At 31.6% G+C, this 23919-nt stretch overlaps 2 protein-coding genes across 2 annotated transcripts; both read right to left on the reverse strand.

The window, feature by feature from the left end:
- Nucleotides 1-1371: 1371 nt before the first annotated feature.
- LOC124845855 (uncharacterized) lies at nt 1372-2496 on the reverse strand. The gene is made up of 3 exons (XM_047323042.2): nt 2093-2496; nt 1760-1846; nt 1372-1636 (listed from the first exon to the last, which is right to left on the reverse strand). The coding sequence occupies exons 1-3, from the start codon at nt 2471-2473 to the stop codon at nt 1517-1519; spliced, it is 588 nt and encodes a 195-aa protein (XP_047178998.1). The 5' UTR covers nt 2474-2496; the 3' UTR covers nt 1372-1516.
- Nucleotides 2497-14038: 11542 nt separating this feature from the next.
- Nucleotides 14039-14798, reverse strand: LOC124845854 (RPM1 interacting protein 13-like). The gene is made up of 3 exons (XM_047323041.1): nt 14580-14798; nt 14249-14335; nt 14039-14161 (listed from the first exon to the last, which is right to left on the reverse strand). The coding sequence occupies exons 1-3, from the start codon at nt 14796-14798 to the stop codon at nt 14039-14041; spliced, it is 429 nt and encodes a 142-aa protein (XP_047178997.1).
- Nucleotides 14799-23919: the final 9121 nt, after the last annotated feature.

Raw genomic sequence — 23919 nt, forward strand, 5'->3', positions numbered from 1 at the left:
GTCTTTTGAAAAAACAACAGTTACTTATAAGTTCCTATTGTGTGACAAATACACTTGTCATTGAACTAATCATACTAACATATATCCACAACTATCCTAGCACAACTGCATTGTGGAATGACCGAGGAAGTTACGGTCCTACAATGTATAGTTATTTGGCCGATAAACATGAACAAAATTGTACCCTAAACCCTAAGAGAAAGATTGGGTGTGGTTAAAGCTGCAAGGAAGACCATTGTAGTAATTTGTCATTATTTTTGCCCCTTTCAAGTTGCAAACTCATTAGTTGGGTGGTGTATAAAGTAGACCTAAACTTCGTGTGCATCCAACCACAACCCTACTCTACTCCCAATGACGAGAACCCTAACTATCCTTTAGACATTAAAAAGTTTAACTCTTATGAACTTTCCTTAATCCCTTCACTTGGATCATATAACCCTAACTCCCCTTTTGATAATGAAAAAGTTTAACTCTTATGAACTTTCTTCTTCCCTAATCCCCGATATTTTCCCTTCACTAGGACCTTATTTTGTTTCTCCAAAACCACATCACCTCATCTCTCATCCTTTATCATTCAGGTAGAATATGGAACTTAAACCAAATTGATTTTCAATATAAATTGATTTTCAGTATAATTGATCCTCCCAACAATAAAAAGATTCAAGTAGATCTAAAATATAAAAGGACACAAAGGTAAACATCCACAAATAAAACATAATACAAAAATGAAAAAAAAAAACACCATCTACATAATGTGTTATTTTGCTTAACGTCACTACGTATATATGATAATAAAATATGACATGCTAATTAATTAAGAAGATACGCACATACGTATTATTCTAAATCTTGAGTTTAAATAGATTTAACTTAAAAAATTATTAAGGTTATTTGTCCTTTTAGATATTTCATTTTATCTATATTATTGTTTTAAGCATTCCACTTTAAAAACCAACTAACAGAACATGCACTTATAATTAATATATAAAACTATAGTAAATTGAAAATTGGTTTTTAAGTGTCAAATAATAATTTTCTTATTTTAATTTATATTTACTATTGCGAACATATGATTGGGATTATTGGTTACTTGTTATACCCTTCTAAGGCCATACTCGGTGCTTTCAATGATATGAGTTGCCCGTATAATACAAGAAAATCATGATATATAGTGTCATTATTTTTTTTTATATTATCAATTAATAATAATGAATAATATTCTTTTATTTTAAAATTTTATTTATATTTATTTTTATAATATTTTATCATTAAAAGGATTAAAAGGAAAGTAAGACAGTTAAATCATAATTTTTCATAACAGAAAAAGTCTCTTTTAATGAAATTGTCAGAGGACTATCAAAGGGTTTCTTACTTCTAAACATTCTTTTTAATAGCCATTCATAAAAACATGAAGTTGAAGGGATGCGAAATCTGCAGAATTACATAAGGGGATTCTGAACACACAGAAAGCAAAATTTGAAGCTGATAAAGCACCCCATTCCCCAGGCACACATCATCATAAAACTTCAAACAAATCTGCAAAAATATCCCTATGATAGACTTCATCACAGTGTGGAGACGTTGATCGGGTCCAATGCTTACAAGGAGCACGTATGCCACATACACGACAGTAACACTGCACATATGATCGCAGGGATATTTCAGAACAAGTTGGTGGTCGGAGGTAATTAAGGTGAACACGAACAAGCAAAATATAGTTAAAGACAGCAACTCCTATCACAAATTAATTAATAATTACCAGTTCACAATAGCTATCGTGAGGTGTTGCGGTAAACGGAAATTTAATACACAGATGTCTTGGATGAGGGTAATCCCTGCAAGCTACCTATACATTTGTAAGAAACAAATAACTTTTAAATAATGAACTTCGACAACAAACATCTTCACTCAAGCAGCAAGAATATTCTCAAAGGTTTAGAAATGAAAACTTTTTGCGACATTTTACTTCACCTCCAACTACAGCATACCTTTCAAGCTATGCAGCGACATCAACTGTGGGAGGGTTAAGCATACTGTAATACATACTGCAGTAAAATCTTAATATGTGAGACAGGTTTTTGTAGATATTTACCTTACCGTTTTCACCAACAATGTAGACATCTTTAGAGGCATCACCTTGGTGGTTATTTTTGTCGTCCAAGGAAAGCACGGAGAAGTCGAATGAGTCATATGGGTCGAAATCTAAGATGAAACAATCCTCAGTTTCCTCGAAACGTTTCATGTCCTCTTTTCTAAAACAGACTATGGTTCTGGTTGGAGTCTCCTCCTTTATCCATAGAAGGCCTGATCTTTTTCCATTCACCGTTATCTCTTCCATTGTTCTTGCTTCCCTTTCTGTCCCTTTTGGCTTCAAAGAAATGAGACTGTGGACTCTACGAATTCCGCAGCTAGCTAAGCAATAAATATCAAATTCTGAAGCTCTTCGCATTCCTCGTGTGCGCGTGACTTCCATGCTACTGTAGCAATTTAAGTGGGACTGGTTTGGTAAAGTTGGAAGGGGCCAGAGGGGTAGCAGTTCAACGTTAACAACTTTATAATTAAAAAATATATATTTTGAAACACAAAATTTTTATATTTATTTTATAGTTCTTTTTTCTTATTTTTTTTTACCTTTTTAAATATAAATATTTATTCTTTTATAACATTTTATCCTTGTACGATATGTCAAATGAATATAAAAATGCATCACCATAATTTATGAATAAAGAAATAAGTAAAAATGCAAGGTACTAAAAGAAAAATTATATTTACTATAAATATAGAAAAAGAAGATAATTTATTTTATTATTCATGTTTATTTTCTGTAGAAGTGTCTCAAAAATTATTATTTGTTAATTATTTTTACATTATTCATATATGTCAGATTACAATGATGAATCAAATAATACACTTATTAAACAAATATAGAAACAAATTACACGAATACATATTAGACTTAGACTAATATAACAAAAAATATTAGACAAGTCATTCTATATGTTAATTAGAGGAGTATAACAAAAATTATTACACAAGTATAGGAATTGATATCAACCTCCTTTGCTAGGTTGGGCCAAAGCTTAGAATTAAGTAAGGGGATGGTCTCTATGGATGGTATGGTTGCGGAAATGGGATGAGATAAGGTAATATGATGCACAAATAGTGGTGGTGAAGGAGATATCACAGGCTTGGGCTATGTGGTGAAGATAGTGAGTAGGTTAATGATTTAAAGAGATGTTAGGCCAACTCCATGAGGTAGGTGACTAGAGGGGCCTCTAGGGTTGCTCTAGTCATGATCTAGGAAATGTATGACCATAATTTGACAGCATAACATTACAGTAATCCAATATGAAATACAAGGGTGGAGACACCTCTATTTATAGGCCAAGAATGTCTCCTTTTAACCCTAAAGCATAATCTCCCACCTTTTCTCTTATTGATAAAAAATGAGACCTTCTAAGGAGTGGACAAGTGTCCAAAAATTCTCTCAAATGATGGGATGACATGTGACCACTGACAAAACACAATCTTCTCCATTCCTAGAGTATCATCTGGCCACTACTAAAAGAAAATCCTCTCCAATGGTGGAGGAACATGTAGCCACTACCAAAAAGAAATCCTCTCCACTCCTAGGGTGACATGTGGCCACTTCTAAAAAGCAAATAATCTCTAATGGAAGCATGATACATGGAACACACTTTCCACTTGGTTTGCATGTCTAACTTATGGAAAATCCTATACTACTTAGGCCTTAATACAAGCCTTAAACAAGCTTACACTACATGGCCGAATATAATGGCCTAGATATCCTATGCTACTCTTCAATCCATGCTCCATGATGACTTCGAAGGTGGCCCACAAGGTAGAGTTGATACCATTTTCATGGATGGCTTCCACTCTCTTGAAAGTGCTTGACCATGGCTAAGGGATTTGCTATTAGGAATATATTGATTAAATGAGTGAAACAAAAAATATTAGACAAGTTTATCGATGTATTGATTAAATGGGTCTAGCAATACACATTAGAAACATTATTTATACATTAATTAAACGACACTAGCAATATACATAGATAAGTCTTTCCACACACAAATTAAATAAGTCTATCAATATATATTAGACAAGTTTGTTTATTTAACTAGATGAATCTTGCAATACACATTAGACGATTTTGTTCATACACTAACTAGTTGAGTATAACAAAAGAAACATTAAAAGAGTTTAACAATACACATTAGACAACTTCATCCATATAATGATTAGATGAGTCTAATAACTTTAGTTGAGATTATCAATGCACTGATTAGACAAGTCTAATAATACATATTAGATCAATTTGTTCATACATTTTAGCGAGTTTACTCTACTTATTTCTACACATCCTTTATATTTTAGAGAATCTACACTGTTTTTTTGCACATGTTTTATCCTTTGTATTTTTACAAAGTATATTATTTATATTTTGATAGACATATTGACTTTCTAAATGTATAAAATATTTTTCAGGTTGAGTGTATTCAAAATTCAGAGTTAAATATGTTCTTGGTCCCTTAACTTTTATTCAAATTGAAGTTATTTCATCTCCAAAACTTTGGCCCATTTTAATCCTTCAACTTTAGTAATGGATTTAGTTTGTTTAACCAAATTTTTTTAAAGTTTATTTGATGTTTCAAATGTGTTTCATGATAACATTTGAGTTGTTTACGTTGTTTGATACATTTTCGCTCTGGTTTTAGTAGTTGAGAAACGTATTTGAAACCTCAAATAAACTTTTTGTTAAAAGGATTAAATCAACGTATATTTCACAAGTTGCGAGACTAAATTAGATCAAAGTTTCGAAGATAGACTAATTCCAATTTTCACTTAAAGTTAAGCAACTTAAAAACATATTTAACACCAAATTTGATTATAAACTTAAAAAATCTTTGTTATTTTTTTCCTCAACCTCTAAATCTCTCTTTATAAGCATAATCCGTCCGTGCATGGAGGCGAGTTTAAAACTAGTTTTGATACCAAAAAGTTTTACATTTATTTGAGATTATCTTTTATAATATTTTTTTTTTACAAATATAAATTTTTTATTTTGCTCTTGAAATAAATTATCATATGATTATTTTTGGTATCAAACAATATGTTTTCCTAATTATAATTGTTTTTTAGTTTGAATTTTAGTAAATTTATATGGTAAAATAAAATAAAAACTTAAAAGACTCTATAGATCTATAAAATTAAAATAATTTCATAACTTTATAATGCGTTTAAAAATTTCAAAACTCAATGAAATAATAAAAAAAGATTAAAAAAATCATATATTTTTCAAATTATTAGTAGTTAATTACTTTACTTTTTACTGTTGTATTTAGTTTTTAGCACTATGAATTCCTCACAACCATTATACACTAATATTGCGAACTTTATTTATATATAGAGTAAGTTCAAAGTATCGTTCTCCCAAGGGACTTGTGCAACACAGGACAATTCTTCCTTTTATAACTCAATTAGACATCAAAGTGTACAAAAAAATATTTGAAAATATTTTTGGTATTTTTATCAAACAGTTGGTGTGCAAGGAATTATATTTAAAAGAAACTTCGTTGGAATTGGGTTTCATGAATCATATGAATATAAAACTCTGTTCAATATTTCATTACTTCATTCAAACATTCACATCAAGGCAAACTAGTCCTAATTCCTTAGCAACTAGTTCTAAATTAATATATTAAAATGATAATCCCTTAGTCAATTTAATATACAATTTGCATTAAGTCCGATGTTAAGAATGATCAAGTTATTCAGTCTATCCCTAGATCCCAAATCACTTAAGTGCTCTATCTACGTTCGTTCATGTTCAAAGTTACTTTCCAGTAATCAAAGACATTCAGATAACATTATATTTTCATACAATGATAATAAATTCAAGAAAGAGCATATGAACGAACGATATATTGAGCAGGAAAATTACAGTGAGTTCATTACATCCAATCCCAACGAAAGAGAAATTTAACTACTCCTAGTCATCTAAAACGTACACATTTGAAGCAATCCCTTGCAACAATGGTGTCTTGATGCCTTGAAGTAGTCTCCTGAAGTTCCTGAGATGTTTTCGTTTCTTTCTTTTGTCCGGAACTTCTGTTAGAAGACATGTTTTTGTCGCTCTGTCACGTCTTTTAAAGCCACTTAAATTCATTAATTCGCTCAGCGCACATATACTGGTGCGCTATGCGAATTTTCTTAACTGATGCACTTTAACTTATGTTATTCGCTCAGCGCACAGGTACTGGTGCGCTATGCGAATTTCCTTCTTCTGGCAGTGCGAATTTTGGCTTTCGCTTTGCGAAAATTGGCTGACAGAGTCTAAATAATACATCATTTCCTGTACAATATTTTACATAACAATCTACTACCTATTACAACTTTTCAATGAGGAACAACATGAATAATTACAAGATTGAGCTCATTTATAAGTATAAAAATAACTCTTTTTCACACTTATCATATATATATATATATATATATATATATATATATATATATATATATTATTGTGAAGACCTAGAAAATGATATTTTAAAAGTAGTAAGTTGAGAATAATGAGACTTCATTATTTTAATATTAAAAGGTTTTAGTATAAAAAAGAGTTGTTATAAACGAGTTTCATTGTTTTAAAATATATACTGCCCGAATTCTCGCTTAAGCTAAATTATTGTCGCTTAAGCGAGAATTCTTCTTGGAGAAGATAGTCATTCTCGCTTAAGCTAAATTATTCTCGCTTAAGCTAAATTATTCTCGCTTAAGCGAAAATGACTGTTAAATCAATGACTTCCTGGATCACTAAGGCTCTTCAATGTAATGGAGGATCTTCCTAACATCGAAATAGATCAAAGAAAACAAGGGATTAGAGTATTATTTACGTAATATAGCTCAAAATATAGATAAATACTAAAACTAAATAAAAGAGAGGATTGAAGCAAGTAATAAGCTAAAGAAGAGTTGATTTTGCTACTAAAATGATGCTTAGATAATGGTAAGAATTAGCATTATCACTCTACAAAATGTGAATAGTGATTAACGACTAGACATAAAATCTTTTGATTCGAACCAGGATAAAAATCATTTGTGTGATTTTTCTACTCCCTATACTCTTTACATTTTCTTCACATCAACTGTTTGATAAATCGTTTATAAGAAAATTAAATGAATCATTTTTTTAAAGTTGATCGAACAGGCTTTCTGCAATTTTATTCCGCTGCGCGACTCGACGATACTGGTTGTTCTAACAAACAATTGGTATTAGAGCATGCTTTGATAGTTTTTCAAATTTTTCGAAAATGGGCGGTCATAACCAAGTGTATGCCGAGGGTGCTTCTATTGATAGACCTCCTTTGTTTATGGGGGAAAATTATGTTTTTTGGAAAATAAGAAGGCAAATATTTTGTGAGTGAATTGATAGGGTTATTTGGGAAGTTGTTTTAAATGGTCCATATATTCCTAAAAGTACTATTGATGGGATAGAAGTAGAAAAACCATATTTTTCATGGACTGTTGAAGAAAATAGACGAGCTCATTTTGATATAAAAGCTCGCAATATAATATCATGTGCTTTAGTATTAGATGAATTTTACAGGATTTCAGTGTGCAAAACGGCTCAGGAGATGTGGCAAGTTCTTCAAGTAACCCATGAAGGAACCGACGATGTGAAGCGTGCTAGGAAGAATACCCTGATACAAGAGTATGAGATGTTCAGGATGCAACAGGGTGAAACCATCGTTGATGTGAAAAAACGTTTCAGACATATCATCAACCATCTTTTTGGTTTAGGTAAGAAATCTGACACTGACGAATTAAATGTTAAAATTTTGAAACCATTGAACAGGACATGGCAGCCAAAGGTTACTGCAATAACTGAGTCTCAGGACTTGACGTCCATGTCTATGGTTGTGCTTTTTGGAAGTTGAGAGAGCACGAGCTTGAGTTGAATAGACTGAGTGCTGAGGAAGCCCAAAGAAAGAAGAAAACATTCGCCTTCAAATCTAAACTTTCATAAAGTAAGAGTTTAGAAAAGGGTGAGGAATCTGAAGATGGAGACTCAGACGACGAATATATGATTCACATGTTTAGAAAATTCAACAAGTTCTTGAAAGCTAGAGGCAGTGAACAAATTAAAAAGGACCGGAAGAAGAAACAAAGATCTTCTTCAAATTACAGGTGTTATGGTTGCGGAGAAAAAAGGGCATGTTAATGTGGATTGCCGAGCATAAAAAAGGGTGAAGAAAAGAAGTTTTTCGAGAAGAAAAGAGCTTACATTGCTTGAGAGGATAATGCATCAAGCACTTCAAGTTCAAGTGATTATGTTGAAGAAGCAAACTTGTGTTTGACAGCTAATATTGATGACACTGCAAGCCAAGTAAGTTGCTCTAGCCTTGACACTAGTGAATTTGATGTACAAAAAGCTTTTCTTTAATTACTTGATGAATCTGAGAAATTGAATGCTGCTCATAAAAGTTTGAAAAATGAGTTTAAGGATTTGAAAATTAAATATGAGAAGGCATTGGATGAAGAAGTTATTTTAAGGAATAAAATCTGCAATTTAGAAATGAAAGAGTCTTCAAATGTTGAACATCCTGCTGAATGTCTTTCATGTAAGAGTCATATGCTTGATATTGATATTCTTGAAAATCTTCTTGAAGTGGCAACTACAAATAATTATAATTATGTTGAAACACCTATATTTGTTAAAAAGATTTATAAAAACAAAAGTATGCATAAAAAGAAGAACCTGTAGGGTATGGGTCGAAAAGGGAACTATGTGTTATAGAAATTCAAATGTTGTCACATGTTTTTATTGCATGAAAAAGGGGCACACTTCAAATAAATGTAGAATAAAACATTTTGATGTTCCTAACGGAAAATATGTTTGGATTCTTGTTATAAAGTAATTTATCTCTAACCTCAAAGGACCTAAAGGAAATTATGGGGACCAAAAGTCTATTGTTTTGTTTTGCAGGTTGAATTCTCAAAAGGAAAAAGAAAGCTCTATGGTATCCTGGTAATATTTAAGAGCTTTGAAAATAATTTATGAATGCTAGATGTGTGTTAGATTGAAATTTTGGCCAAATTTACGTTTTTTGGAAATTAACGTAAATAATCGATTACCAAGGGTAATAATCGATTATCTTGGTCTCAAAATATGAATTTTAATAATTTGGTTAGCAAATAATCGATTATTTGGTGTAATAATTGATTATCTTAAGTAAAAACGTAAAAAAAAAAATTCTTCGAATCTGTTTTTGATTTTAAGAGGGGGAGAATTTTTTAATGAATTAAAAGGTCCTAAATTCTTTTAAAGTTAACTAATTTAGGGAGAGTATAAAGATTATATGATCTTTTAAATATGATAAAAAAAAAGAGGGAGAATTTTTTTATTGACATCTTCAACCTCCTGATTATCCTCCAAACCCCTCCTTTCTAACTCTTAATTGTATTTCTTGATTCGAGTTGAATTTCCATTATGTAATTCATGATGTATTTTGCTCTTTCATGTTATAAAAATTTAAATTTTATTTTAAAAGAAATGCATCTATTCTTTTGTTGAGAGGGAGAACCATTTGAGGGGGAACTTTTATTAATGATTTTTTTTCTTATGATAAAAAGGGGAGAAATTTTTATTGACATCTTATGTCATAATCTTGTAATAAATGGTACCTATTTGAGAGAAAGATATATGAGTTTGTTTGATATCTTGTTTTTTATCTCTGCTCTAGATTAATTACTTTTTTCTCCTTATAATATTTGAATTACATCTAGTACTCAATAATTTTATAATATTTGAATTGCATCCATTCTTTTGTTGAGGGGGAGCAATATTTGAGGGGGAGTATTTATTTTTACTTTTTGCTTATGATAAAAAAGGGGGAGAAAACTTCTAATTAGTATAATTATTACTAACATCTTTATATGTTTATAAGTATGAAATTTTGCAGATATTTAGAAATGCTTTTAAATAAGAGATTTTTTATCATCATCGAAAAGAGGGAGATTGTTACCAATGAGGAGCATTGGTGTCTTGAAGATATTATGGTTTTGATGATGGTACAAGATGAAGAACTTAAAGACTTTTGTTGTATTTATTTTAAAAGCATTTTTGTAGAATAAATTGTAATAGGAATAACTTTGTTGATGTAAACACTTAGAAGTTTTCCTGTCTTTAGGAAGTCTGCATAAATAATTCATTATTTGGTGTAATAATCGATTATCACAGAGCTCATTTGAATAAACTTTGCATGCGCAGATAATCGATTATTGCTCAGAATAATAGATTATCACTTTTTGAAAATTCCCATGACGGACAAGGATAATCGATTATTACTTACAATAATCGATTATCATTGGCAATTGGGAAGTGTTCTTTTAAAATCTGACCCTGCCTTATAAATAGAGGTCTTCACAACTTTTAGAAAGTAACTTTTCAATTTGACAGTATTAGAGCTTTGTGCCTAAGGGAAACTCTCTGAGAGTGAAAAGGAAACTTTGCGATTTTGAGAATACAATGCAATCTGAGGATGTTCTCAAGTGTTAGTTCTTGTTCTTGTCAAGTCTTGTGAAAAGGAGAAGCTCGCGCTTTGTGTGTCAAAGGTTGGAGCGGTTCTCTTCAAGTTGGCTGAGTGTTCTTGCTTCCGGTTCGTTTGTCGAAGGAAGCTGCTTCTAGTTCTTTTGTCGAAGGAAGATTGTTCCGTTCGTTTGTCGAACGAAAGGTGTTCTCATTTCTTAATCTCCACTTACTATCTTGTAATCTGTACAAATTGTGAAACTGTTTTTAGTGAAAAAGGTTAATCACTATTCATAGTGATTAACGACTGGACGTAGAATCTTTTGATTCGAACCAAGATAAAATTCATTTATGTGATTTTTCTACTCCCTATACTTTTTACATTTTCTGCACATCAACTATTTGATAAAACATTTATAAGAAAATTAAAGGAACCATTTTTTTTAAATTGACCGAACATGCTTTCCGCAATTTTATTCCGCTGCGCGACTCGACGATATCGCTTGTTCTAACCAAAACTCTACAGCCTTTCTTGGCAAGAGTTAAACTACTGAACCTAGAAAGGATGTTGAAAACATACATTAAAATCAACATTAGATTTTCGTAGAAGTGACTCTACAAGGCTTCCAAGTCCGTGCGCATAAACTATAATTAGTATATATATATATATATATATATATATATATATATATATATATATATATATATATATTCCCAGAGAGGTCTATATTACATCATTGTAGTGTATAATGTTTCATTACAGAATCAACATATTCCCTTTTGTATATCATTATCTTTACTCCTTTTCATCCTCTCTCTTTCACCTTTCCTTTCAATATTAATTGTGTATCATTTCTTGCACAACCCGATGTTCCATACCAAGTGGATGAAATGTCACAAGTTAATAAATCCTTATAAGGATTATTAGTATTAGGAATTTCAGACATTTGATATTATTAGTAACTTGTTAGATATCTTATATGATGGAAGACTATTATTATTCCATCAATATATGAATGTATGAGAGTATTGTGCGTCTTTAAAATGTTTCCATTTGTATGATTGAACTGATTTTACAGGTATGTGGGATCTTTGCACCAGGTCATACATTTAAATCTGCCAACATTGTTACATACAGATTTATCTATATGTAATCTGTGTGCGCTTACATACGGATTTTTTTCGTATGTAATATTCGTATGTAATATATGTATGTAATATCCATATGTAATATCTGTATGTAATATCCACATGTAATATTCGTATCTAATATCTGTATGTAATATCCATATGTAATTACATATGAATTTATGCGTATGTAAAGTTATTTATGACCACATTATATACGGATTTTTGTCCGTATGTAATTCGTATGTAACTCATCATTACATACGGATTTTTGAGCTTACATATGGATTTTGGTCGTATTTAACAGCGATTTTTCTAGTAGTGACTACCGTACTAGTTTTAGTTTCTTTTTCAGGTTTTGAAAATATAAAATTTGGGGTTTCAGGTATTAGTTTTGGATGTTCTTTAGGTCATTTTGGGGGGTTTTGGAACCTTCTGAAGCTATTGGTGAGGGTTTCAAAGTTGTTTTTCTTGCCTAAGTAGGATTATCATGTTGCTATGAAGAAATTGTGTTATTGTGTGATTTCTTATGACTTGTATGTGTATTTATATTTCTTTAATGTATGATTAGTAGTCTCATATATTGATGTACTATGTGAATGTGAAGTGATCTCAATGGTTTCAAAGGTATGGATGAAAGTTCCAAGGAGGAACTTCTCAGTGGTGGTTTCAAGTATCATTAGTATGAATGCAATGAGCTCAATCTTGGGGTTATCCTAACACTCTAATGGTCTTTCATTCTCAAGTAGAGAAGATTGACACATGTGGGTAGAAGAGTATTAGGTCTTATTCTTGAGTGCTTCTAGTATGATCTAGGGCGTGGAGCAGACTAACCTTGTGAGTGTGGTAGGGTGAAACTCATTGGCAATGACTTTGCAAAGCAGTAGAAGTCACCACAAGTGCATAACCCGCCATAGCTCGCCATTCATTCTAAGTCGAGACAGTCCAGTTAAAGTATGGTCATGTGTAAAGTGTTATGGTTGGTTAAATTGTTATATGTATCATTGTGGAATGTTTAAAATACTTAAGTATATTATGAAATGTTTTGTATCACTAGTTTACCCTTGTTTTTGTGTTTTGTCTCTTTGTTGTTTTCTTTTTTGCAATGATTACCTTAACTAGTGTGAGCTTAGGAAAGAGACATCTTTTCAATTTTGCAGCAGTTGGTTGAGAGAGAAGCAACAAGATAAATAGTTTTTGCTCTTCAAAGATATAATCTTCTCTCTATTAATCTCAAGTTCTTGTAAGTTATCATGTATGTATATTTTATTTTAATAGTTCTATACTATTAAAATGGAATTTATATATAATTAAGAATCGATTATTTATATCATATAATAATTTTTTCATATTTCATAAAGCTATGTTTTTTTTTCTTTTAAATCATGTAATTTGTTTTTATTTTCGCTTTGTTGATTATTTCACTATTAACTTATAGACAATTCAATCAATTGAAAAACAAACTTAGAACGATATTATAAAATTTTAATGTGAAACATAATTACAAGATCATATATTATTTACATTTGCTATATATGTACACTATTATCACCATATTAATGTATCATTTACTTTCAATACACTTTTTTTTCCTGTTATGATAAAAGAGAATTATTTTGACATTGATTATATATTAATGATGCGAGTGGTGATTCTTGAGTTTTTGATATATTTATTGACATTAGTTAAATTATGTTAATATTGTTTTAATTTATTATAATAATAATAATTATTATAATAGCTATTATTACTATTACTACTACTATTATTTATATTAGTATTATTATAAATTATTTTATTATATTGTATTAATTATTTATTGATATTAATATTTATATATGTATAAAATTTGAGATTTGATATTTTTTTCAAAATTGAGAATTATCATTTATATATATATATATATATATATATATATATATATATATATATATATATATATATATATATATATATAATGAAGAATCCTACAAAGAATCAAAGAATCGATTATTTATATCAGAGAATCGATTTTAAAGTTAAGTCATCTTTTTTTGTTTTGAACGTGAGAAATAAATAATTTATGTTGTGCAACATGATTTTTCTTCATGGATCACCCGCAGTTTTTGTGTTAAGACTATTTTTCCTTGTAAAAATGGTCAAGTTAAATAAAATTTTCCTGTTTCTAAACATTCTTTTTAATAGCCATTCATAAAAACATGAAGTGAAAGGGATGCGAAATCTACAGAATTACATAAGGTAACATAAGGTAATTCTGCACACACAGAAAAAAGCAAAATTTGAAGCTAATAAAGTACCCCATTCCCCAGGAACATCATCATACAACTGAAAACAAAAAATTCAGTTTATATTCTACAGATTTCTTCATATTCCCCGAATTCCAAAAACTCTGCTTGAAAATTTATGATAAACTTCATCACAGTGTGGGGACTTTGATCCGGTCCAATGCTTACAAGGAGCACGTATGCCACATACACGACAGTAACACTGCACATATGATCGCGGAATTAAGGTGAACACTAACAGGCAAAATACAAAGACAGCAACTCAAATCACATGTTAATTAATAATTACCAGTTCGCAATAGCTCTGGTGAGGTGTTGTGGTAAACGGAAATTTAACACACAGATGTCTTGGATGTGGGTAATCCCTGCAAGCTACCTATACATTTGAGAGAAACAAATAACTTTTAAATAATAAAATTCGACAACAATCATCACTAAAGCAGCAAGAATATTCTCAAAAATTTGATTCAGAAATGAAAACTTTTTGCGACATTTTACTTCACCTCCAAACCAAAACAAACCCTTCAAGCCATGCAGCGACAACAATTGTGGGAGGGTTAAGAATACTGTAATATATAATGAAGTAAAATCTTATCTATGATAGGTTTTGTCGATATTACCTTACCGTTTTCACCAACAATGTAGAAATCCTTAGAGGCATCACATTGGTGGCTATTTTTGTCGTCCAACGAGTGATGTGGGTCGAAATCTAACACGAAACAATCCTCAGTTTCGTCTAAACGTTTCATGTCTTCTTTTCTCGAACAGACTCTGGGCGGAGTATCCTTTAGCCTTATAAGGACTGAACTTTTTCCATTCACCGTTATCTCTTCTTCCATTTCTTCTTGCTTCCTTTCTGTCCCTTTTGGCTTCAAAGAAATGAGAATGTAGACTCTTCGGATTCCAAAGAATATCAAATTCTGATGCTCATACAAACCCTTCGCATTCCATCATGCGCCTGACTTCGATGCTACCGTAGCGATTTAAGTGGAAGTGTTACGTTACGGATCTGTTATAATTGTTTTTTCAGTTTGAATTTTAGTAAATTTATATGCTAAAATAAAATAAAATAAAATCTGAAAAGAATAAAAATTAAAATAATTTCATAATTTTATGAAAAGCGTTTAAAAATTTCAAAAGTCACTGAAAACAATTAAGTTTATTTTTTAAATTATTGGTAGTTAATAATTTTACTTTCACGTCTTGTTATTATAGATTAGCATTTTCCCCTACCTGTAAATAGGTTTGAAATATGGATTTATAATTATAGTATTTGTGGGATAAAATCAGAATTTTATTTAGAGTTTAAACTTTCTGTGGTAAAATCATGATTTTTAGTGCTTTATTTGGAAACTTAGAATCTTATATCCCAGTCATCGTAACGAAGTTAATAGCGAGGATAAAATAATTTACTGATCAAATTTTTTTATTTGGAAAAGTTGAAATTTAAAATAAAAGAATAAAGAGAGAGAAAGAATAAAAGGAAAGCCTAGTGGGGCTGTGGCCATTCTTTATCCCTCTCACTACAAAAATCTACATTTTTATCGAGGTTATTTTTTCCATTTCCAGCAGTTTTAACCCCGGAAAATACGTTATCCGTGGTTAGGAAAACCGCTGGAAAAAGTTGCGTCGCTAAGTAATTATTAGCAGTTTTTTGAGAAACTGCCGCAATTTTTAGAATTTTGAAAACCGCCGGTACTAACGGGGGTTTTCTGAAAATCGCCGGTATTAGCGGGGGTGTCCTGAAAACCGCTGGTACTAGCGGAGGTTTTGTGAAAACCACCGATATTAACAGGGGTTTTGCTGAAACCGCCAGAACTAACCGAGGTTTGCTAAAACCGCTGGAAATGTGTACAAATTTTTTTTTTTTAGTTTTTTATTGTAATAAAATGGGATTATGATAAAATTAGTTTTATTAACCAAACAGACAATGAAATAATATGAACTAAAACTGAATATTGTATATAAAATAAAGTACATTGTTCAACATATTAATATGTTCATACAACTAATTGTTCATATATTAAAAAGAAAGATGTTCAATACTAAAAATATGACTGAGATGTTCATTACATTACTAAAAAAGAAATAATGTCTAATTTTGTTCTTTGTTACTTTCATTGTTTGGCTTGATCAAATACCTACAATATAACATAATACTTAGTTAGTATATTTAATAAATAGAATTATACAAATGAATTTAGCAATTATTACCGGTGATGGTTGAAACATAACAAAATGTAAAGGCAATGGACCCTGATGATTTTGCAACAAAAGTAGGACAATCATATAAACATATAAACAACAAGGAAACTTCAACTACTGGACTTGTTCCATCTATGTGGAGCAGGAGTGAAGATTTCAATTGTGAAAAACACAATTCTAAGTAGCTACCAGTGAATAGAATGCAAAAGTAAATTGAGCACCAACTAATCCAATGTATCTTGCATGTAAAAGCCAAATTAGTAGGGTAAAGAAACTGTGAAAAATGGGAGTAATGGTGGACACCTGATTACAAGCTCAAATAACATGATCTTGTGAAACCTTATAAGCCAACTTGGTTGTCTCATACATTATTGCATAAATTAAGTCATCCAAGCAATCCTTCTGAAGAACAAATTAAAAATGGATCTTCTTCATTAAATAAAAATGTAAAACCTATCGCATAATGTTCTTTAACAAAAAAAATGTTCATACACCGGTTGAAATAAAGATATACAAGCCTACTTGCATGCCTTACCTAAATTACTTTACTTTTTTTTTCAATGGAATTATGGTCCCAAATAATCTGCTAAAGATCTACACAGAAACACAGTTGGTTGGAGAAACAATAATAGAGGATTGTAAAATACCTAGCTTTGTTGAGCACACTCATGAGAGGCAAGGACAAATAGTATTGTGGTATCATAAATGGGTGCCAGTAATTGTTCAAGCCAATGACGACACCACATCCTAGCAATATCAAGAGGAAGCCACCTAGGGGCAAAAGGTCCAAATTTGTATTAGTATGATATCAAGCAAGTGAAAGTTTTCACTGAATAAACATTTATATATAATAATATCTTACCCATTGCAATTTAAAGCCATCCGACTTGCACCTCGTGCAACAAGGATCTGAAAAGAATAACATCAGTTCCAGTTTCAAAGGAAAAGCCACTAGGAATATTGAAATCAAAGCTAAATCAAATCTTGCCTGACAACATTTTAAATTGCCTCCACAAGCAGCATAATGCAAAGGAGTACTTCCAGCCCTGGATCAAATCACGTTAGTTATGTTGAAAGGGAGGTGTGGGGGAAGAACAACCATAAGAGATATTAAACACATTATATAAAAGAGATACTGATTAAATCCATTGATGTTCCATAATGAAATGTCACAGTAGACACATTGACGTTAAGATCAAGTAGATGTTGTACGCAATCAAAGTATCCATTTAAAGCAGCGATATGAAGGGCAGTGCTGCCACCATCAACAATCTTATTTACAAACTTGGACATGGCACTACATTGGAATAAAGTAAATAAATTGCAAGAATATAAAAACCTAAACTCTTGTATAGTGAGGCCTTAAATCACTCATAACAGCAAGCACCAAAAAAAATATCATTTTCATCGTTCCCCCAATATCACGGAGAGTGTGGGGTCAAGAAGAAAGGAAGGAACACAAGGGAGTGGGATGGGCAAATCGATTTTCAGCAACAAGGGAAGAAACATGAGGAATCTGCCCTATGAGGAATATGTGAAACGAAGGGAAGAAGGGAGGTGCTTTATATGCAGCGGATCGTTTGGTCCTGGTCACCATTGCCCGGAAAGGAGCTTGAGAGTTGTGATATTCGCGGAGGACGAGGAAGAATTGCCACTACCCGAGCCTCCAAACCTGAATTGAAGAGGAGTCATGAGATCAAGCTCCCCGGTTCCAACCTTGAGGATAAGGTTGTTCTGCAGCGGGGTGTATTGTTAGGATATAGGGTGATAGGATAGAAGGCAGGGGATCCGAACGGTAGGAGGAAGGGGGAAGCAAGCCGAACGGTGGAAGGCGGTGAAGAGCAAGAGCCGAACGGTAGGAGGAAGGGGGAAGCAATCCGAACGGTGGAAGGCGGTGAAGAGTTGGAGCCTATCAGTTGAAGAGTGACTATCCTAACTGCTATAACAGTTAGGATGGGCGGGAAATAGTTATATTAAATAAAGATATATTCTAGGAAAAATATTCAGTATAAGATATTTATAGTAAATAAAGATATATTCTAGGTGTCAATACCCAATTTCGTCCGGGTAAATAAGGTTTCACAAAAAAAAAAAGAACAAAAGAATAAAAAAAAAATATTATTTTGTTTTACTATTTGCACCCCCAAATTAAATTTTTATTCCTTAATTTAATGGCCCAAAATAATCTCACACTTTTTTACTTCCTCACCACCCATTTTCTCTTTTCACACCCCACTCTCCACATCACCATCCACCTCACCCTCCATATCACATTCCACATCATCTACCTTTTTTATTTACTTTTTCCACCTCATTTCCTTATTAATTTTTATATACCAACTTTTCTTTCTTCATCAATATTATTTCACCTACTTTCTCCACCCACTTTTTATATTATTTCTTTCACTTATTTTCCACATTAATTTTTACTATTTACTATATTTTATTTCCCCTACTTTCTCCACCCACTTTTTATATTATTTCTTTCACTTATTTTCCACATTAACTTTTTCTATTCAATTTTTTTATTATATTTTATTTCATCTAAATTTTCCACTAACTTTTTATATTATTTTTTTTACTTACTTTCCACATTAATTTTTACTATTTACTATATTTTATTTCACCTACTTTCTCCACCAACTTTTTATATTATTTCTTTCACTTATTTTCCACATTAACTTTCTCTATTCATTTTTTTTATTATATTTTATTTCATCTAAATTTTCCACCAACTTTTTATATTATTTGTTTTACTTATTTTCCACATTAATTTTTACTATTTACTATATTTTATTTCACCTACTTTTTCCACCAACTTTTTATATTATTTCTTTCACTTATTTTCCACATTAACTTTTACTATTTACTTTTCTATATTATATTTTATTTCATCTAAATTTTCCACCAACTTTTTATATTATTTCTTTCACTTATTTTCCACATTAATTTTTACTATTTACTATATTTTATTTCACCTACTTCTCCACCAACTTTTTATATTATTTCTTTCACTTATTTTCCACATTAACTTTTACTATTTACTTTTTTCTATTATATTTTATTTCATCTAAATTTTCCACCAACTTATTATATTATTTTTATTCATCAACTTTCTTCATCCTTAACTCTATAAATACCTACATTTTCTTCACACACAATTACATAATATGCATCTCTTCTCTCTCAAAACCTCTTCATTCCATCCCAAAACTCTACTTCATTTTTCCCTCACATTTTACTATTCCCTAATCCCTCTATACCTAGTAAATCCCATACCACATTTCTACTATAAATTCATCTTCTTCACCATCAATCTATCTCTCCTCACAACTTATTACAAGCAAAGTCTGGCTTCATCTTTCAAATCTTCAACAAGGTACACATTTTCTTTTCATTCTATTTATATGTATGTTGATCATTTTTTTTAGTTTATTAATTTATCCTATTTTCTACCACAATTTTATCCTATCTTTTTCACATTTTTACGTCATAGATATTTCCACTCACCTCTTTTTCTTAATGAAAAGAAAATATAAAAAATATATAAAACTTAAAAAACATGTAATGATATAAATATCGGTATGAATACTCGTGCGATCATACGCATCAGCCTAGTACTCATTACCCAAAATATAAAATAAACAAAAAAATCCGTGTGAGTGCTCGTGCGATCGTACGCATCAGCCTAGTGCTCATTACCCAAAAAATATAAAATAAACAACGAAAAAGCTGTGTGAGTGCTTGTGCGATCGTACGCATCAGCCTAGTGCTCATTACACAAAAAATATAAAATAAACAAAAAAAATCCGTGTGAGTGCTTGTGCGATCGTACGCATCAGCCCAGTGCTCATTACGCAAAAAAATAAAAAAATAAACAGAAAAAAGTCGTGTGAGTGCTCGTGCGCGCATCAGCCTAGTGCTCATTATGCAAAAAAATATAAAATAAACAAAAAAAGCCGTGTGAGTGCTCGTGCGATCGTACGCATAAGCCTAATGCTCATTACGCAAAAAATAAAAAATAAGTAAAAAAGTCGTGTGAGTGCTCGTGCGATCGTACGCATTAGCCTAGTGCTCATTACGCAAAAATCTAAATATTATATCAAAATACCAAAAAAAATATAAAATCTTCAAAAATAAAAACATCCATAAACAACAAACAATTTCTCTGCCAAAACTACGTGATCCTTGATTCTCCATTAAAAGTGGAGATACGTATAGGAGCAAGGCTAGTCCTTGTCAGGTTCACTTCCCCAAAAGTCCAAATTTATCCTTAATCATTTTCCAAACAAATTTTCTAAACAATTTCTCAAACAAACTTTTCAAGCAGTTTCCAAAAGAACTACGTAACCCTGATTTCTCGTTTTGAATGAGGATACGTAGGAGCAAGGTCAATCCTTGTCGGGCCCAAAAAACTAAAATATATATTTTGTTTCTTTAGAGTTTTATTTTAGGGGATAGTTAAACATTTTGAAAACCACATCATATTCGCGTATTTAGTTAAAGGTACTGCCTGAGGGCAGGCGTTGTAGGGTGCTAATACCTTCCCTACATGTAACCGACTCCCGAACCAAGAATCTCATTTTCGTAGACCATGTCTTATCATTTTATGGTTTTTCCGTAGTTTTCCAGAATAAACTATGGTGGCGACTCCAATTCTCTTTTTTAAACCCTTTCGTCGTTTTTTTTTTCAGGTCGTCGTCCCGTCGCGGTTCCGGTTGCGACACTAGGGAAATATTCAATATAAGATAATTATAGTAAATATATTCTAGGAAAATATTTAGTATACGGTAATTATAGTAAATAGAGCTATATTCTATTTACTATAATTATTCAGTATAAGTTGGGCAGGAAATATTTAATATAAATATAGCTAGAGGTTATTGTTAGGGTTAGGTTTTTATTATTGAGTTTGTTAACAGGCGACTGCGGCTGCAGTTCTGTGAGGGAGGTTATGCTCCCAAACTAGGGAGGTTATGCTCCCAGTTATCTTTGTTCACTTTTGCTTATTCAGAGAGTTATATTACCATCAATAAAAGAAATTCATTCGTCCATTATCATTCGTTCATTGTTCTGTGCTTGTTATGAGTGTGTGAGAGGTTATCTGGTTAGGTTTCGTACCTAGGAATCTAACACCTGCACTATATTCTCATACTTCCATTGTGAAAGTCATTTACTTTTCAATTGGATTCTAACAATGTAGGTAGCTCATTTCTTGTCAACAGTAGGTCATTTAATAGAAATTACTCTCAATTCCCTTTTATCAGTTAGTAGTTGACAATGACTTCAAGCATAAATTATCTCCATTTTTCTTATGTGTCTATTTGATTAATGCAGATTCATTTAGTAAAAAGGCAGATGGGTGCTTCTCTCTCAAATTAGCTTAAAAAGAAACTCATTGCTTTTTTTATTCTTATTTTTCTCTTTTAAAAGTCTTTATACTAAAGTTTGTCCAAACGTACCCCAAATCCACTTAGACAATTTAGCAGTTGAATATTTTTTCATTAGCAATTTTTTTTCTAATCTACATACTTTCTATCTCCAATTTTCTGATATGTAGATTAACTTGGTCACAAAGGCGGATGGATGTTGCATTCCTCCCAGGTATGATGATCAACTAATTTATTTGTTCTAGTTTTTGTTTCATATATGACAGATGGGAACACTCTGTCTAACTTTAAATGTCAAATGTCTTTCTTTTCATATTCAAAAAGCATAAAATATGTTACTTTTAAACTCCACCAATGATCTCATTGTCGTTCCAAATTCATGGTTGCATTAGGCCATCAAAATTCAATATAAAACCAATAGAAACCATGAACATAAATCACTCAAGAGGTCTAACTAAAAATGAATTAGAATTGAAAAGAAAATAAGAAACAAAAAGGAAATAAATTCCCTCGTAAACCAAATCAGCTACCGGACGAGTTAAAAACAATATACGCACAAGCTAAGTTTAATTTACGAAAGAGCTAACTCATTGTTCATTCTAGTTTCTTTAGCTAACGTGTTTCCAAAAAGGTTTATTCAAATATACACCTAATCCTAGGCAAAGATGAGGTTTGCATTACACCATTTCCATTCAACCAAAAATAGTCAAAACCCCAAACGTGAATAACTCATTTGACGATTGATTCATTTAACAATAAAATTTCATGTAAAACAAGAAAAATGACAAAAATAATGTTTGAAAGTACCTTTTATTTATCCACAAGACAGTCATTCAGACTCAACCGACTCAACCTTAGGAGTTGTATCAGAAAATTAAACAATGAATAAGGAATCACAAAAAAATCATGATAATAAACCACGATTACAAACATCGTTAATGAAAATCACCAAACAGATCACACCTCTGTAGTTGAAAACAACAAAATACGTAATGGAGTTTCCACATTGCCCAATAATTCCCAAAATAAAAACCCTAAAACATTCAATTTGAAAAAAATGGTTTCAGAAATTGAGTGATTGACCATGGAGAAAGGGATGGCGACCGTCCTTGCCCCAACCAATACCATGTCTGGATTCGAGGTACTACATACCCAAAGAACATGAAGATTGAAGAGATAAGATTGAAGAGTTTGAGGGGTACCCTTCAGTAGAGTCCTCGACGACTCGCCGCCTCGACCTCGACGCTCAGCCCAAGCAGGGGAAGAAGCTCCACGAACACGAACCAGGGGAAGATTGGGGGTTTGGGGGAAAATTCCACGAAGGCAGCGGGGAGTGAGGGAATCAATGCTTAGATACTTAAGAATTAGAAGAAGGAATGAAGGAAGGAAGGAAGGTGAGAGAACAATAATATTTAGTAATTACAATGAAAATAAAAAAGTATTTGCGATTTTAAACATAACCACGGGAAATTATTCGAGGTTTCTAAAACCGTCAAAAAATAACCCCTTCCAAAATCTATTATTTTTGTAGTGTCTTTTCCGCTTATTTAACACCCGGAATAAGGAACCTTAGAATTCATTCTACCCATCGACTATTGGATCATTAATTTTTTTTTATGGAATGTTGCTCGTTAGAGCTTGATAAGAACAATAAAATAAATGAAACATGAAAGAAAGTTGTTCCCTCCATCACAGTGTTTTCTACACCTTTCCAAAAAAAAATTTAATTCTAAAATTATCCTTTTTACTTTTAACATTTAACCTTTTTTACTTGAAAAATTATTCTTTGACACACCTAAATTGTTTACATTCATTTGACACTACCCTTACTTACTTTTTCTTCTCTTCTTTCTTGAAAAAATACAAAATTTTACACTTTTATGACCATTTTACCGTTATATCCTGTGTTAAATTAGTGTAAAAGTGTGTCATGGTATTATTTCTCTTTTTACTTTTATGTCAACTTTAATTACCCTACAGCTCTCTCTCATTTTCACTTGCCTACAACTGCAACTCCACCCTCCCGTCTTACTTTCTCTCTTTCTCTCCATATCCGTTTCTTCTCCTATCATTCTCCATTTCTGTTTCGAGTTCCTTCCTTCTTTCTTCTCCATTTTTGTGCCTTGGTGTGTGTTGGCGGTGCGCCGTTCGTTCGGACCGTCGTTCTTGTTGTGGTGGTTTGCGTTTTTCGTTTGGTCTACGAGAGGTTGGGTTTTCATCCTATGCTTTGTATGAATGATAGATAGTTTCATTTTAATGTATTTGAATGTATATTCCATGTGCTGTGATCTGTGATGTTTGCTGCGATGTGTGCCTGTCTTTTTGTGTTTGTGCAAACGAAGAAGATATCCGCGAACGGCTCAAC

Source organism: Vigna umbellata, chromosome 2 (genome assembly GCF_029865625.1).
Source record: "Vigna umbellata cultivar VRB3 chromosome 2, Vumbellata_1.0, whole genome shotgun sequence".
Lineage (NCBI taxonomy): Eukaryota > Viridiplantae > Streptophyta > Magnoliopsida > Fabales > Fabaceae > Vigna > Vigna umbellata.

What these genes read in the sequence shown, in the direction of transcription:
- LOC124845855 (XM_047323042.2), bottom strand. Translation starts at nt 2,473, where the DNA reads ATGGAAGTCACGCGCACACGAGGAATGCGAAGAGCTTCAGAATTTGAT. An exon ending in TTGTTGGTGAAAACGGTAAG is followed by an intron (nt 1,847 to 2,092) that starts GTAAATATCTAC and finishes ACAAATGTATAG; the next exon opens with GTAGCTTGCAGGGATTACCC. An exon ending in ACGATAGCTATTGTGAACTG is followed by an intron (nt 1,637 to 1,759) that starts GTAATTATTAAT and finishes TCATATGTGCAG; the next exon opens with TGTTACTGTCGTGTATGTGG.
- LOC124845854 (XM_047323041.1), bottom strand. Translation starts at nt 14,798, where the DNA reads ATGGAAGAAGAGATAACGGTGAATGGAAAAAGTTCAGTCCTTATAAGG. An exon ending in TTGTTGGTGAAAACGGTAAG is followed by an intron (nt 14,336 to 14,579) that starts GTAATATCGACA and finishes TCAAATGTATAG; the next exon opens with GTAGCTTGCAGGGATTACCC. An exon ending in ACCAGAGCTATTGCGAACTG is followed by an intron (nt 14,162 to 14,248) that starts GTAATTATTAAT and finishes TCATATGTGCAG; the next exon opens with TGTTACTGTCGTGTATGTGG.